This window comes from Staurois parvus, unplaced genomic scaffold (genome assembly GCF_062004578.1).
Source record: "Staurois parvus isolate SC_StPar_1 unplaced genomic scaffold, SC_StPar_1.0 ptg000564l, whole genome shotgun sequence".
Classification (NCBI taxonomy): Eukaryota; Metazoa; Chordata; class Amphibia; order Anura; family Ranidae; genus Staurois; species Staurois parvus.
In genome coordinates this window covers 7,596,847-7,614,263 of record NW_028318360.1, presented here as the reverse complement: position 1 = coordinate 7,614,263, position 17,417 = coordinate 7,596,847, and the positions used below count along the sequence as shown (strand labels likewise).

The 17,417-nt window shown below is 38.8% G+C and overlaps 1 protein-coding gene across 1 annotated transcript in view; it reads left to right on the top strand.

The window, feature by feature from the left end:
• The window catches only part of HTRA3 (HtrA serine peptidase 3), a 39,317-nt gene extending 23,034 nt beyond the window's left edge, over window positions 1–16,283 (top strand). The window contains exons 3-9 of the mRNA XM_089691575.1: window positions 783–1,005; window positions 3,031–3,225; window positions 6,243–6,275; window positions 7,205–7,319; window positions 10,575–10,623; window positions 12,069–12,164; window positions 13,466–16,283. Coding sequence (XP_089547701.1) covers window positions 783–1,005; window positions 3,031–3,225; window positions 6,243–6,275; window positions 7,205–7,319; window positions 10,575–10,623; window positions 12,069–12,164; window positions 13,466–13,631 — 877 coding nt within the window. The 3' untranslated portion in view covers window positions 13,632–16,283. The remainder of the gene's footprint in view (window positions 1–782; window positions 1,006–3,030; window positions 3,226–6,242; window positions 6,276–7,204; window positions 7,320–10,574; window positions 10,624–12,068; window positions 12,165–13,465) is intronic.
• Window positions 16,284–17,417: the final 1,134 nt, after the last annotated feature.

Here is a 17,417-nt window from a genome sequence, read left to right as displayed (position 1 = left end):
CAATGCAACGTATGTGCATTGCCTTAGTGCATTGGGGTGCAATGCAACGTAGCAGCGCATGTAATGTGCAACACATAACTTACTGCAACATGAAAGTGTAGATGGCCTCTCAAGGTAATGAAATACCATCAGCTGTTCATGCTGATGAAAATTAAAGTGGAACAATAGGGTTAAAAAAAATAACAAATGATACAGCCTTTTACAAAAGCTTTTGTATTTCAGAGCTGCCCCGTAATATTCTTATTACCTATTGATTTTGTCAATGGATCCATTATTTTTTTACTTCAAGCAACAAGTCAAGCTGTCCAGAAAAAGTGATATACTGGGGTTAGGACAAGCCATATTACACTGCCAGTGTTGCCTACAGCCTTTGTATGTGGTTTAACTTTTTTCAAAAATAAAAAGTAATTGTTGTAACTACTTAGAAACTATTTGCTTTAGTTTTTATGTTCATCACTTAAGTCTATTTAATACTACAGTATATGTTCACATAAGACTGCCCTATCCATGGGGTGGCAATGGTGCCATGTGATTTTACTGTGGAACAAACAGCATCATCACCCTGTTAGAGGAAGTAGAAACATAACAGATCTACTGGTGGGATCAGCAGATACTAAAACATGAAAACGTGGAAAAAATGTGTTGGTACTACAATTTCTGTGTTAATGGTAGGGACATCATATATGTCATTTTTTATATTTCCCATAATTCCAATTTAAGGGATTGCTGTCTTGCATCACCTCTCTAATTTGTAGTAAATTTATTTTCCTTATTTTTTTCAGACATCCGCTATTTGGACGTAACGTACCCTTGTCCAGTGGATCAGGTTTTATAATTTCCGATTTGGGTTTAATTGTGACCAATGCCCATGTGGTGTCAAGCAGTAACACTGTATCGGGTAGGCAGTACTTAAAGGTACAGCTGCACAATGGTGACACCTATGAAGCAACAATAAAGGATATTGATAAAAAATCAGACATTGCTACAATCAAGATTTTTTCAAAAGTGAGTATAAGCTATATATAGGTAACACTTCAAGAAAACCTGTACTGTGAGAAATATGGGAGCTACCTTGGAGAACCTTTTTAAAAATGTTAGTTATCTGGCTCTTACTGGCTTCAGTATTTTCTGATTCCCTGACTTGAAAAATATACAGATAACTTCTTATCAGCGCACTTATTCCTGTTTAGAGACTACTTGTAGAGCAGACCCCATACAGGCCCGCAGATTTGTCCAAGGTTCTCTTCCTGTTTGGATGTATGGCTGCAGCACAGGCAGTCTCACAACTCAATAACCAGGCAGAGAATGTCTTTTTAAGTTTTAATGCTTGTTGAATTTGGATAGGGTGCAGGGTGAGCTTTGGGATACTCCAGATTTAGTGCACAAAGTAATACAGGACACTCCTTGACTTGACTGTACCCTTCAGAATAACCTTCCCCCCATCTTCACTGACAACAAGGGATCAAGCAACTTAGGGACTCCAAGCACAGGAACAGTCCCAATTCAGCAACACTGGAGCAGATGCTCAAAGGGATAAAGCAGCAACAGTCACTAGGATCCTTCACTCAGGCCTATACTCACAATGTCTCCATGTACTTGGATCCCTCAGTCCAATAGCATCCAGACACTTCTTCTGTGCGTTCTCAGGCCAGATCCTTAGCAAAACCCCTTTAAATTGGCTCCAGCTACTCTCAGAAAGTAGGCGCCCAAGTATCTTTGAGCTGGGACCTCGATGAACTCCTGCAGACTTCAGGTACTTTGCCTAGAAGGGTGGCTGCCCTACAGACTGGGTCTTCTCTTCCTGGACAAGAACATTGCTGTTTCATGCCCCAGACTATTTATGCGCTCCTCAGCCACCTACTGGCCATTTTCTCCCCTCCGGAATTGATTGCATACACGTGAATATTCAGGACCAGGGTCTGTCTCTTCCAACCCACAATATTCTAGAATCCACTAGAGGGCAGGGGGAAGCAGTTGAGTCCGCAGCCAGTGGGACCCAGAACAACCAAAAACAATCACATGCCACTCCACTGATTACAGAGCAGCTTGAAAAAAAAAAACTTAATTTACAAACCTTTCTAGCAACCTTTTCTAGGAGGGTGCAAATTACTGAAGGTATGGAATCAATAGAACTACCAGGCAAGTTTGTATTTTGAAAAGGAAAGGCCATACATGGCAATGCAGGTTTATTGTAAGTCTTCTCTTACATGATATCTTTTTTGGACAATGCTTGCCAAGCACAATTACCTTTTTTACACAAGTAATCAAGCTGTTAAAATGACTAGGATTCATTCAGTTTATAGCTTGAAGATATAAAATAGTACTAAGCAGGTGACATGGAGCATGTGTAAAACTACCTGAACATGACTATGGGACTGAGATTACCTTGCAGCTGTGATTGACTGATGAAAAAAAAAGTCTACCGTCCGTATTCTGTGTTGCGTTAGGAAATGACTGGGATATTTGATGCTGGAATATTTTCACTTAGAAATAACATACATTGAGCCTCCTGTAGCAGCAGGGCTGGGATTTTCTTCGGCAGTCGTGCATGCTGTGTCTACAATTTTGTAATAGCAATAAGCAAAACTTATTATATTTCTCAAGGGAATTCCTGATACTACAACAAAAAACACATCTGGATACCTAATAAATACAGTTATTTGCCAAACTTAGATCTAGCATCAGCTGGGCTCTGTTATTCATAGTGGGGGAGATTTACTAAAACTGAGGGACTCAGAATCTGGTGTAGCTGTGCATGGTAGCCAATCAGCTTCTAACTTCAGCTTGTTCAATTAAGCTTTGACAATAAAACCTGGAAGCTGATTGGTTTCTGTGCAGAGCTGCACCAGATTTTGCTTTCTCCAGTTTTAGTAAATAACCCCCAGTGTGTCTTTATTATGGATTGATAAGGTTATTTTTTTCATATTAGAAATCTAATGTAAATTTGTTCAGATACAGAAGCATGTGCATTGTTACTCATCTATATAAACAATTGTAACACTTTTATTCCACTTCCACTTTATTCCACAGAAAAAGCTCCCAGTCCTAACATTGGGCCATTCAGCAGATCTAAGGCCTGGAGAGTTTGTTGTGGCCATTGGAAGCCCATTTGCCTTACAGAACACAGTGACCACAGGAATAGTAAGCACAGCTCAGAGAGATGGAAGGGAGCTGGGCTTGAGAGACTCTGATATGGATTATGTGCAGACTGATGCCATCATTAATGTAAGTTCTTAAACCTCATTTTTATATGATAGGTGCTGATATTCTTAATGTTATGGACCAATATGTTAGTAGTGTATAGTTTTCTGGTTGTTTGGACATAGATATTAGTTTGTCTGTTGCTTTTGAGATTTACAATACAAATTTCATAGTGCAACTAATAAATGTGTTCCATGATAGCAATAACATCTACTGCAGTGCTCTGAAGAGTACATTGAAACAATCAATTAGCTCCCATCTCGAAAAATAACTTACAATGTAATGTCCTACCACATTTATTCAAGCATACTCATACACTGTATAAATATAACAGATTGAATGAGCGCAACTAAATTAATAAAGTAAAAAAAGTGCGGATAATAATAAATAGACAAGCTGCTAGCATGAAAGGTATTCCTCAGCATCTCAGTAACAAATTCAAAACATAGAACATGCAGCACTAGATGTTATAATAAGTTTTGTAATAAATGAGAATAATAAAGTCCCAAATAAAGAGTCCTTAAAGACAGGAGTAATATATATCAATAGTGCTCCATGCAGTGATCAAAAAAGTCCACACAGTGGGCAAACTGGTCAAGTGAAGAAATAGCAAATTCCTTGTAGTAATGATTTTATAATGCGCTTACCAGAACTACATACAAAATGCGCGTTGTATGTATATACTCTGTAAAGGACATCAGGGTCTGGTCACTGGTATGCTGTCATCAGAGCGCCCTAGCAGACTCCCAGAGAAGATAACAAGACACGCTCCCGGTCCACCTCAGGACTCACCAATGGGTCACCAATGGGTCCACCGTCGCTCAGACTCCAGATGTCGATCCACCTTAAGGAGGCTCGTGCAATAACAAGCCAGGGAGGCAAGATAGTGCTGATAGTGTAATATAGCCTTTATTGAATAAAATCCAAAGTATTCAAAGGGGACACTCACATCAAAGTATAGTATCCTGTAGTCAATCCATATACATCAAAAACGTAGATTCAGTAAGGTCAGCGTCACATTGAGGGATCCCCCTGACATGTTTCGTGTAAATCACACGTTTTCAAAGGGGTTTTCAATAAAGGCTATATTACACTATCAGCACTATCTTGCCTCCCTGGCTTGTTATTGCACGAGCCTCCTTAAGGTGGATCGACATCTGGAGTCTGAGCGACGGTGGACCCATTGGTGACCCATTGGTGAGTCCTGAGGTGGACCGGGAGCGTGTCTTGTTATCTTCTCTGGGAGTCTGCTAGGGCGCTCTGATGACAGCATACCAGTGACCAGACCCTGATGTCCTTTACAGAGTATATACATACAACTCGCATTTTGTATGTAGTTCTGGTAAGCGCATTATAAAATCATTACTACAAGGAATTTGCTATTTCTTCACTTGACCAGTTTGCCCACTGTGTGGACTTTTTTGATCACTGCATGGAGCACTATTGATATATATTACTCCTGTCTTTAAGGACTCTTTATTTGGGACTTTATTATTCTCATTTATTACAATACTCATACACTGTTATGGTCACTTGCATCAAACACTGGTCAATTTAAAGTGGACCTTTACCCATAACAACTTGATGAAAATGTTCTTCAGCAAGAAACCTACATTCCACTTTAAGAATTATGCTACCAAAATTAGTTTGTACGGTAAATTGACTCGAGCATTGTTCCTGTTTTTTCTTGTTGAAGGCTGCCATTTTTCTGAAGCCCAGATCCCCCTGAACAATAGTAAATCTTTAGGCTGTCAGCAGAGCGGCCTCTACAAATTCAGCACACTCCTTAAAAATAGAGAAGAACCGAGCATGTGCAGAGCAGGGTGAGACAGTGTATTACTGGATTTTAAGCAGTCTAGACACTTATTTTTAATGTTTTACATGGCTAGACCTGCAAAAGGGGACCAGCTTGAAGTGATCAAGTAGGACTTATTTTTTGGCTCAAGTTCCACTTTTAAGAACATGGGTTTTGGATTGTGGATGTAAACCAAATGTGGTGTCAAGAAAAGCAAGACAAGAATGCTTAGCCACCATAATAACCTCTTTTAACATTGTGAGAATCCAGAAACGTCTCATGGTGACCTCATTTAGATTTTGAATGAAATTATAGCTTGTAGGGCTTTAAAGTCCTCACTAAAATGCTAATTTGGTTTTCAACACCAAATTTGCTATTCCAAAGGAATTTTTCTTGCTGCATTTAAATTGATTACGTCTCACCTTGCAGTAAACAAATATATTAAAGTCCAACCATACAGACATAATCACAAACAACATGGAAGCAGCTCAGCTGGCTAAACAATCATTGTCCCAACCTCAGCAGACAGTGCTCTCCCAGAGGGCATCCATGATTCCTGATTTTGGCTGAAATGCATAAGAAAGGGGACACCTTTGTTGTAGCTTTATACATGTCAATAAAGATATTTTATATTCTTTTAATTCATTTTGGAAAGATTAGGAAATGGTTAAAAAACTATGTTCCATTCAATATCTGTGGTCGAGTCAATAGATATCCCTTCACTTCTTGTTCTCTAGACACAACACAAAGTCACTCGAAATCTTTGAAAAGTGGGGTAAATCAAATTTGCGACAATTGTCACTAGAACAAGTAGATGGTAGATTTTCTTTCAATTCCCGTTCTGGTGTCACCTCAAACTTTGCAGTCCCAGCAACAATGGTCACCAGGACAAATAGAGGGGTGAAGGTCGTCAGGAGGGATATGAACAACAATAAAAGCTGAACTCTATCCAAAACTGAAAAATAAAGATTTGCCTTTGGATATACTTTATATATACTGATTTGACGTACACATGACATGAACTTTCATACTCAAGGTTTCCATGGAAAACTGGGAACAACCAAAAGTAAATTAGAAATAAGTTAGAATGTTATTAACTACCTACAGGTTTGCCTCAGTTTTTTTCATGGAAACCATGAGGGCACTCTGTGTACATACACTGATTGTTAGAAGATACTTTTTGTCAACAAACATATTGTGCAAGCATACTAATGTGTATCTTAAAATGTGTTTGCTTTATTTATAGTATGGAAATTCTGGGGGTCCTTTAGTAAATTTGGTGAGTGTATTTATGTATTTATTGTACTGAATGATAAAGTGTAGAAAGAATTGTGAGTGTGTGGACATTTTTAGTTTCATTCAGTTTGATGTGTGGTGTGTTTGTTCAGTATCAAAACTGCAATATATTTGGACATTGATGGTGCACTCAAGAAATGCAGGGAAGTTTCAGACAATGTTTTTTGGATAGCTAGTTAAATATTCCCCCCATAAAGGTAGATATACCATGGCTAAATGTTTGTAGGCACCTGACCATCAAATCCATTTGAGCTTCTTAGATATCCCATTCCAAAACCATGGACATTAACTCGGATTCCCTTTCCTCCCTTCTATTTGTGGCTGTAACAGCCTCCATTCTTCTTGTAAAGGTTGACTCACGATTTTGGAGTGTGTACTGTATGTGAAAATTTGTGTCTAATTAGCAAAAAAGGTATTTGTAAGATCAGGTAATGATGTTGAACAAGAAGACCTGGCTCGCAGCATCAGCATTCAAATTCATCTTCAAGGAATTCATTAGAGTTGCAATCAGGACTTTGTGCATTCCTCCACAGCAGACCCCACAAACCATGCCCTTATGGACCCAGCTTTGTCCACAGGGGCACACACATCCTGGAACAGAAAAGGACCTTCACCAAACTATTGCCAGAAGGTTGGAGGCACACAGCTGTATAAAATGTCTTTATGTGCTATAGCATTAACAGCACCCTCCACTGTAAACACATGAACTCAATTATTTGGGGGGGGGGGGTCCACATACTTTGACCACATACATATAGCGATGGTGTGATGGTTGTCCATATACTTTCATTCATATATTATAGTCCTTGGCAGCCCTGTAATATGCTTCATCCTACCTTCAGCCTATATAGACTGTTTGTTCTTCTCTATATAGATGTTGTGATAGCATCATGTCATTGTTTATCTCTACAGGACGGAGAAGTGATTGGTATTAATACTCTGAAAGTCGCAGCTGGAATCTCTTTTGCAATTCCATCTGACCGCATCACAAAATTCATGACTGAGACACATGACAAAAAATTTAAAGGTAAAGGAAAAGGAAATGCTTCTAGACAAAATTCCAATGAAATTATTATTTCTCTCACCTAGTACCGAGGGTTCCACCTTTCCTTAGGCTTCACATAGAGAAGCCAAACTCCTACAGAGAACAGAACTGGGAAAATTGTTTTTTGAAACTGTTGTAAAACCCCTTAGCAACAGAATTGAACACTGAGCTTCATGTTTATTGCTACCCTAGATTTAAACTTCACCCAAAACTGTCCATTTATATGTAGGTGAGATTATTGGGAGGCTTTTTTCAAAAGTATACTTATTTTTGCAGTTCCACTGCTAGAGTCAGATTCTGTAGTACTCCCCGTTTTGTGTGTTGAAGGATTCCATTTTAAAGTCAGTGGGTTGACACATATTTCTATCATGGTGAGGTTTGCCAGAAGAAGTTGACAACATTGGATGTTAATATAAGTCTGAAATGCTAAGTTGCTGGCTCGCTATCTCCACATTAAACCCCACTCACTGCCACCATTGCATGCTTCATCTTGATGTTGGTGCTTACTGCTACTATGTACTCTACAGAAACAGCACATGAATGTAGATGATTTTACATTCCTGAATTTAGGATTTTATTTAAAGAAGAGTTGTGAATGATAATTCTCTTTAATATGAGTGTTACTGTAAAGCAGGTGTTCCTTAACCAGAGTTCTATGGTACCCTATGATTTCTCCAAAGGTTGCTATGGGTTCCTTAAGCAATGAGCAATTTCTGCCTCTCAAATAAGTTCCCACTGACCCCATTGATCTTTTTAGCTATCTATGCTTCCCAATGACCACAAGTGTAAGGAGCATTCTTCCCACTGATCACCATACTAATGCATCATGAGTTGAAGATACAGTTTACAATTTTTAGCAGGGGTTCCCATAGACCAGAATATTTTTTAACATTCCTCTGTGTTGAAAAGGTTGAGAAAGGCTGCTGTAGAGACTTTTGACACCTCTCAGAGGCCCCCCTCACCGTTAGCTATGTGGCTGGATTTACATGCAAGTGTCCTTATGTGGCCAGAGATGGTTATATTAAAAGAGAAAAGTAATCGCAAATGTTCAATATGTTTCTTTGGTGATTCTTTGTTCTGTTGCCATTTGGAAATGTTGGGCCCAAACCAGGGTTTGCAGTCAATCTGGTTAGTCCATGGAGAACATTCAATTATTCAAATAACCAATCTCCATAGTAAACTGGTAAAGGAGTATTTTGAACCCCTATCTTGCTCACTCCTATGTTAAAAAGTGTGCAAGTGGTCCCTTCTCCCAGTCGTTCTTCTGTATAGAGCACAGTCCTCCTTTCATCCTTGCCAAACAGAGACAAAAGGACCAATAAGTGATTACATATTATAATGATAAAATAGCACACCTACATAAGCAATGGTGGTTGTGGGACATGCAGTTAGAAGGCAGTGCATATCTAGAGACTGAAGACGAGCATTAGCGTGAAATGCATTGGGAAGAGCTATATGTGCTGCTCCATACTGCCCCAAACTACATCACTGACATAATATCCAAGTACCGCCCAGCACGCACACTCCGCTCCTCACAAGACCTCCTTCTCTCTAGTTCCCTGGTCTCCTCCTCCCGTGCCCGAATCCAGGACTTCTCCAGGGTGTCACCCATCCTCTGGAACTCCCTGCCCCAACCCATCAGAATATCACCTACTCTCCTCTCCTTTAGGCGCACCCTGAAAACCCAACTCTTCAGGGAAGCCTACCCCACCCCCTGCTAACCTGCCGACCTCCTCCACTCTTCCTACCACTCCATCCCCCACAGCTATCTCCTCCTGTGCCACCATCCCCTCCCTCCTAGATTGTAAACTCAAAAGAGCAGGGCCCTCGATCCCCTTATGTTTTGCATTGTATTGGTATTGTTCTGTCACATGTTCTGTCCCCCTCTGTAATGTACAGCTCTGAGCGAACTATTGGCGCTTTATAAATACTGTATAATAATAATAATAAAAATGTGCTGATGTCCACCGCCATTTCCAGTTCAGTGGTCATCTTATTAAGTGATTGTTCCATACTGTGGCTTACTGTTTGAATGTGATGTAAGATTTTGGTTTTTAGCGTTAATTGATGGATTTAGATGTATTTTACAAATAAAAAACTACACTATATTGCATCTTTTGCTGCTCCATATGGTGAGCATCCCTTCAAAGCTTGACATATTGGCAGGTGGCGGCCCCTTGCTGGACAGGAGTATCATCAGAAGAGTTTATTTTCCCACATTGAGAAGCCCTTGTTTTTATGCGAGTTTTGCTGCCCTCTTTATGCAGCTCAAAAGGTTGTGAGTGTGTAGAAGTGGCGGTATATATCTACACTTGGTGATGCACTTTTCTGGTGAAAGACTGAAATATGCTGGCTTTTGATATAAGAAACTTTTTAATGGATTGCTGCTGGATGCATCATTTTCTCTTAAAGGCACATTGACACCTTTTGTGGACTTTTTCAATTATTTAACTTTTATATGATGCACTTTGTTTTTTACTGTGTATATATGAATTATCTGTTTATGTATTTCTTTTGTGAATTTGGAACTGCATATTTTCTGTCTTTGCAAGTTTGGATTTGCCAGATCATCAGAAGAGCAAACCCACAAAGATTGCTCATCGCCAGTAAATGCAGCCCTGCCTATACTGTTTTCTCTGAATTCATATCAGCAGGAGGTAGCTAGCTTGACCATAAGGAATGTTTAGATCCTTGTTCTTTGTCTCTACTAAAGGGCACTCCCTGAAAAAAAGTACTGTAAATAGAATCTGACACAGGCTATACATATCATCAACCACCCAAAATGAAATTAATAGTTTAGATTGAAGATCTTCTTTAGGATAACATATCCCTTGTCTGTGTTTAACAGTCAAACAGCAACAATCTGATGTTTATAGCTCAAACTGTGCACTTAGTATTTCTCCATTATGATCTGCACTATCAATTCAAGCCTTTTATTGAACAAAATAAATAAAACCCATTGCACAATAAGGCAAATATTTGTCATTTATGTACATTTTATAGCATTTGTTAATGTATTGTATATTTTCCCACTGCCAAGGACGCAGTTTGCACATTGTAACATTTCTGATTTTCCTTTCTATTTGTTTATGTTATGTCTGAGAGTTTCGGGATGGGAGACAGGGATCTGGAAGGAGTCATCAGTGTTCTTATAAAATCCAGTTCTTGTATTTATTCTATTGTGGTCAAATATTAATATCCCCAATCCAACTGTCTTGTCACTGTTTGTTTCTTCAGACGGGAAAAAGCGTTTCATCGGGATAAAGATGCTGACTATAACTCCTACGTAAGTCAAGAAGAGGAAATTGTCTACATGCCAAAAATGTTTTTATTGCCTGACATGGAGAGGTTTGAGCTGCAGTGTTTGAAATTTTTACAAAATACATTTCTGGCCAGAGCCTGTGTACTCACAAAAAGGATTAATGTTTTGGAAGAAGCATAAATTGCTTTTGTTTTTTATCTTCTTTTTAGTTTCCATGTGAACTTGTATAGACACAGATTTTTTATTTATTACTAGTGGACAGGAATACATAGGATTTCTTTTTGACAATTGGAAATGTTGCCCTTTTTTTAAAGCTGTACTCAAGGCAAAAAGCTAAATAGCAATTTAAGGAGGAACTAAGCTCAATCAACATGAACTATTTTTAATCCTTATGCTGCTGGAATGAGTAAATAAATAGGAAGGTTTATTTACTTGTTTTAACGTCATGAGCTCTGGAACGTTTTCCTGCCTTCATGACCAGGCCATTTCCTGCTATTTAGTACTGCGCTGCTTTAACTGGTAATTGCACGGTCATGCAACTCCACACCCAAGTTAAATTTATATAATTTTCACACAAATAGATGGTATTTGATCACCACTGGGTTTTTTCATGCTTTATTATATAAACAAAAAAATGCTGAACATTTTGAAAAAAAAGAACACATTTTTTACTTTCTGCTATAAAATATATCCAATAAAAAAAGAAAATTTCTTCGAAAATTTAGGGCAAAATGAATCCTTCTACATGTCTTTGGTAAAAAAAGAATCCCAATAGGAGTATATGTATTCATTTGTAAAGCGCTGAGCAAACTGTTGGCGCTATATAAATCCTGTACAATAATAATAATAATAATTTGTGTGATAGCGTCTACAAAATATGGTATATATACTGGAATTTTAATTAATTTATTTTTTGATACTACTGGCAGTGATCAGCAACTTATAGTGGGACTGTAATAGTGTGGCGGGCAATCAGACACGGGGTGGGAACTGACTAACTGCCAAGAGATATAGAATACAAGAATACAGTGATCAGTGATAATACATTGTCACTGTACTAATGACACTGGCTGGGAAGGGGTTTACATTTCGGGTAATCAAGGGGTTAGGTGTGTGCCTAACAAGTGTTATTTTGTGTAATGTATGCTGCTTTTTACTAAATATCGCTCTGATTACTTCATCTGTACGGAGCCCTGTGTTGATTGTCAACACAGGGCTCTGGGCTGTGATTGGACACAGCTGATCAGCAGGTCCTGGCCATGAATCATTGGTCGGGACCTGCTAACAAACTTCTTCTGTGTACAGTTTTTTTGACAATGGCAATATTCATCTTTCATTCTAACAAACAAACCTAAAGATAAAAAGCCATAATGTGCTAATACTGTCACCATAATGTAGTGTATAAATAAAATAAAGAGCAATCCTTATAAGGATGAAGGGCTAATAATACTCTACTACTTTGGTTTTAGACTTGTTGAAGAGCTAAAACTAAACAATCCAGATTTTCCTGATGTTAGCAGTGGAATATATGTCCATGAAGTGGTGTCCAATTCACCAGCTCAGAGGTAAGAATCCAAAACTATATTGTAATGGCTTATTCAGAAACATGGGCTGATCCTAAGACTTTCTGAAGAAAAGCCCTACTGCAGTTAGAACTTTTTTCTTGTCTTTGATCTAATTGGAAAAGGTTTTTATTGTTGTTCTTTGTCGTTATTAGAAAGTTTTTTCCCTGTTTCCTTTTACAGTGACACCTAAAAAGAACGTGAAGTGGAAGGTAGTGGGTGACTGATTTAAATGTTTCTCAATTTTTGAGCTTTACCATTTGTCAAGAATTGAGATGTGATTATACTGTATGTCCTGTTATTGTTGTCTGTCAGGAGTCCTTGATGATAACATTGGAAAAACTCTCACTTACCTCTAATATAGGCTGTTGGCACAGTGTGGGTAAAGAATCCTTCACAACTTTTGAATTTTTCAGATTAATAAGGAAAGATGATTTTTTTTTTCTGACAGGGAGTACAGATTAGTCATGGTTGACCATGTACCTGATTGTAGTAAATGCCTTGACAGAGATTCTCTTTCTTGAAACTGGAGGATGTTTGGTCAGCTGGTAGCACTATCAACAGTATACACCATTAAAAAGCAAGGCCATAGGTTACGCAATTTTCTTGCCTTTCACCATAGGTGGAAGGAAAGAAAATTGCTCGCTTCCCCCTTCAACACAGTCAGTGTTCATGGGGGAATCCATCCTGGGGCGCTGTTGTATTCTGTCTGTGAGCCTTCCCTTACAGCAGAACACAATTATTGTTGCTGGCTACATCATGTGACACTAATCGTTTGGGAAAAACCAGACAGACTGGTTGTACACAAGTCAATCAATAGATCGACTTTTGTACAACCAGAGTGCCCATACATGGATCGCGATTCACCCATCCCTGCTGAACTGGCTGAATTTCGATCCATGTATGGACAGCTTAAGGCAAGACCAAACTCTAAACCTCTGTATTATGTAACCTCCTTTGTGAACCACTTAGTATCTGCCACAATAAAACACTTTGGAGTGCAATGATGGGGTATGGTATATTCCCCATGTAATGCTGCGTTAGCACTGATCATAAATTATATTCAGTAATTTAGTTTTGATTAGTGATATGGTATTTTTAGGTGCATTCTAAATAATAATTTTGCTCTATTGATCACTGAAAACTAGTAAACAGCTTGTAACCATAACCCTACTTTCTAGTCTATCTACAGCATTATAGGTTGTTTGCAATAGAAAGACTAATAAAGGCTAATTAGTCTTATCAATTATTGGAAATGGTGAAGTTTAAAGTTTAGTGATTAACTCATTTTATCATTTCATCAGAGGTGGGATCAAAGACGGGGACATCATTGTGAAGGTGAACGGGCGACCACTGATGACATCTACTGATTTGCACAACGCTGTAATGAATGAATCACCTTTACTACTTGAAGTTAGAAGAGGGAATGATGACCTTCTGTTTAACATAGAACCTGATGTTTCCATGTAATGAAAAAAATAAAACAAATAAAACATTTATACAAGTCAGAACATTAAGCTCACAAAGTCAAAATCCACCTAATGGAAAGTACTAAGAACATTGCCTCAGTAGATCAGATGTTCTTTTGAAAAGCATAAGACATGTTTTCCACTGAAACACTTGGAAATGCAGCTGGTGCCAACTATGGAAGGACTGGGCCTGGCAAGAGAACGGTCTTTTCTCTGGTCTGTATTCAATGGACATGAAATAGTTGCAGTGAATGTTCTGCACAACAACAAAAAATACCTCTTTTGGAGTCAATGACTATATTCTTTCCGGTGGGTTAATTGACAATTTGAGCTGTGTCTGTACTGTACGTCATAAACGAAGAACTTGCAGGTCAGTCAAAAATCTTGGAGTTTTCCTTATCATAAGAGGTACAGAGACAACTAAGGAGTAGAAAAAGTGTGGACACATATGACTTTCCTTAGGCTGTAGAATAGATGTTTTCTATAAAACATATATAAACACCACTGTACAAAATTAAGCAGAACACCAAAATGATAGCATAACATAAAACATCTTGTATTCAGTACAATAGATAGATGTTAGTTCACCAACTGGGTACAATACCAAGTAGTTTTTGCCTTGGCAATGCAAGGCAAAGACACAGCAGCATATCCTCACCTTTCCTTCTATTCCCTGCTCGTACTTCCAGGTATGGCAAACCATGTGACTCACTCTTCTTCCTCTCATATGACAACGATTGGCATGATAATTGAGGATGGGGAGACAGTCCTTGGCACCATGTAACCCCAACTACAGAAACGTGAAACATACACAAGGTTTAGAATATACAATATCCTACCTTTTAAATGCTGCCACTTCAGGGCTCCTAATTGCTCTCCATTCAGTTTACCAGAAAGAAAATACCCTTTTTGCTATGCGGTCATGTGATCACAAAGCTCCATCTCCTATTTGTATTGTGGAGGTCCAACAATGGAGCTGAATCACAGAGAGCATTGATGTCATCCATTGGCATTTACTGCTTTTAGGTGATGCCGGAGGGGAAGAGTGATCCATTCTGCCAACTGAACATTTACACATAGGAGATGGAGCTTTGCATAGAAAGACAAAAATAATTTTTGCTCAAATATACGCAGGGCAATGTGGAGCACTGGGGAGGCAGCATTTAAAAGGTGGTGTGCTGTGTTGCCTAAACGTCTACTGTAATTTCCTCACTCTTGGTGGCTGAATGGGTTCACAGGGGATCAAAGAAAGGTGAGTTTGTTCTGTTGGGTAATCCTCTGACTGGGGGATAGTGATCTACAAAGTATTACTTATCTTAATAAAACACTTTTTGAAAAAATAAACTATTTGTAATAATTTGTAATACAATACCAATTAAAGTAGCCCAGAAAAGGTGGACTCTGCTGTTTTGCAGGCAACAAAAATAGTTTAACTAGTACATATGGCCATCCCTTAGAATTTAGTAAAATCATGTGAATCAGGATATGAATGGACCAGTATTCTATTGTTAACCCTCTTAGAAAAGTTTCAGAGAAAAGTTGCTACCCTGAGTAATGAATATAAGAGGTATAAAGAATCAAAAATATCTGCCTGACTCTCATAATCCTTGGATGACCAAATCTGGAAGTACTTGCTATGTGACGTACGTTTCATGGAAGCTTTAGAGTTCAGGTAGAACTACTGAATGGCCAGCTCTGGCTTAATGTAACTTGCCAAAAGCCCCTTCAGCTGAGATCATGTGACCAGTGCTCCAATTTCTGGTCTACTGACCAGCATCAGTAGGGGGATAGCTCAAAGATTCTGGGAAGGTAAGCTTGTCTGGTGAGTTTGTACATTTAATACTAATTGTTTTGGGGAAATTGGGGGGGGGGTGCTTTTCCTAGCACTCATAGGATTTGATTTAATAAAATTGAGAACATCAAAATCTGGTGCAACTCTGCATAGAAACCAATCATTTTCCAGGTTTTATTGGCAAATCTGAAGCTAGATGCTGATTGGCTACCACACACAGCTGCACCAGATTCTAGGTGCACCAGTTTTAGTAAATCTCCCGCATAGCGTAGTTTCACTTTACACCCAAACATTATCTCTTTCACCTTCATCTAGGCAGTCTGTTTGTGCAAAAAGCAGTGATAGCCAGAGGTATAGATGAGTGGAACTTTCATAACCAGTTAATAGGGGTTTTCAGCTAGTCAGAAAACAAAATAGAAAAGTTTATCACATCCGAGGATAGCCATACTTTTGGGGGAAAAAATTTCATTTTTAGATTTGATCAACCCCATTTGAGTTATTCTGTGCTTAACAATCTAATCATTAGTATTAGTGCCATTTTTGTAATCTACTGATGTGGTTATAGGTGCACTTGGGTATTATTTCTACAGCTATCAGATCCACTTTAAATAAATAGGTACTTTGGATCGTATGCTATGGAAATTCCATCAGAATCTAGTCATTCTAGAATATATCACATGATTCTTATAGAATTAATGACTTATAAATGCGCAGGTAACACACCTTGTGCAAAGTCATATGGGTACCCATCAGTGCCTTGTTCCACAGGAAAATCCTACTTTATGCAGGTCATTTACAATGTATTTTGTGTACTGTATATATTTCTGCTGTAAAAAAAATAAAGTTTATATACTGTATAAATGTGTGTTATATGATTTTTTTAAAAAACAGTTATTTTTTTAGTATTGTTTTTGTATTGTTAGATGTAAAAGTTTAAGATGCATTTTGATAAATTGACTGCCACTGGCCGGTGTAGATCCAATATGTCACCAGTGGCAGACATAAGCAAATGTCTAAGGAGAGTTTTCTTGTCCATAGGAACCTCTGGCATGGGAATTAATGCAGAGCTGTTTGGCGCTGCCAGGTCACAACCCCCATGTTTGCCCCACTGGATAGAGTTGAAGATCTTACAGGGAACCAGGCATAGTCTTCAAACAAACAAAGATCATTGTTGAGGCATAGTCATAGTTTAGACCAGTGGTCTCCAAACTGCAGCCCTCTGCTTGCCCTTATCTTGTCCCTGGAGCACTTTTCCTCCCTCTGATTTGAGACACTATTCCTCCCACTGACACAAATGATGAGGCACCATCCCTTCCACTGACACCAACATTGAGGCATAGTTTCTCCTGATGATATAAAACAATGGAACACTATTCCACCCACTGACACCAATGTTGGGGCACTATTCCTCTCATTGATATCAATAATGAGACACTATTCCTCCAACTGACACCAATGATGGGGAACTATTCCTCCCACTGACACCAATAATGGGGAACTATTCCACCCACTGACACCAATGATGGGGCACTGTTCCTCCAACTGATACCATGATGAGATACTATTCCTCCCACTTACACCAATGATGGGGCACTATCCTCCCACTGACACCAATATTGGAGCACTATTCCTCCCACTGATACCAATGATGGGGCACTATTCCTCCCACTGACACCAATATTGGAGCACTATTCCTCCCACTGATACCAATGATGAGACACTATTACTCCCAGTGACACCAATGATGGGGTACTATTCCTCCCACTAACACCAACGATGAGGAATTATTCCTCCCAATGACACCAACAATAGGTCACTATTCCTCCTACTGACACCAACCATGTGGCGCTATTCCTCTCACCAAAAATGGGGCACTATTTGTTTCAATTAAACCAACAATAGAGTACTATTCCTTCTACTGACACCAATGATGGGGCACTATTCCTCCACTAATAACAATGAAGATGGAATATTCCTCCTTCCACCAATGCTATA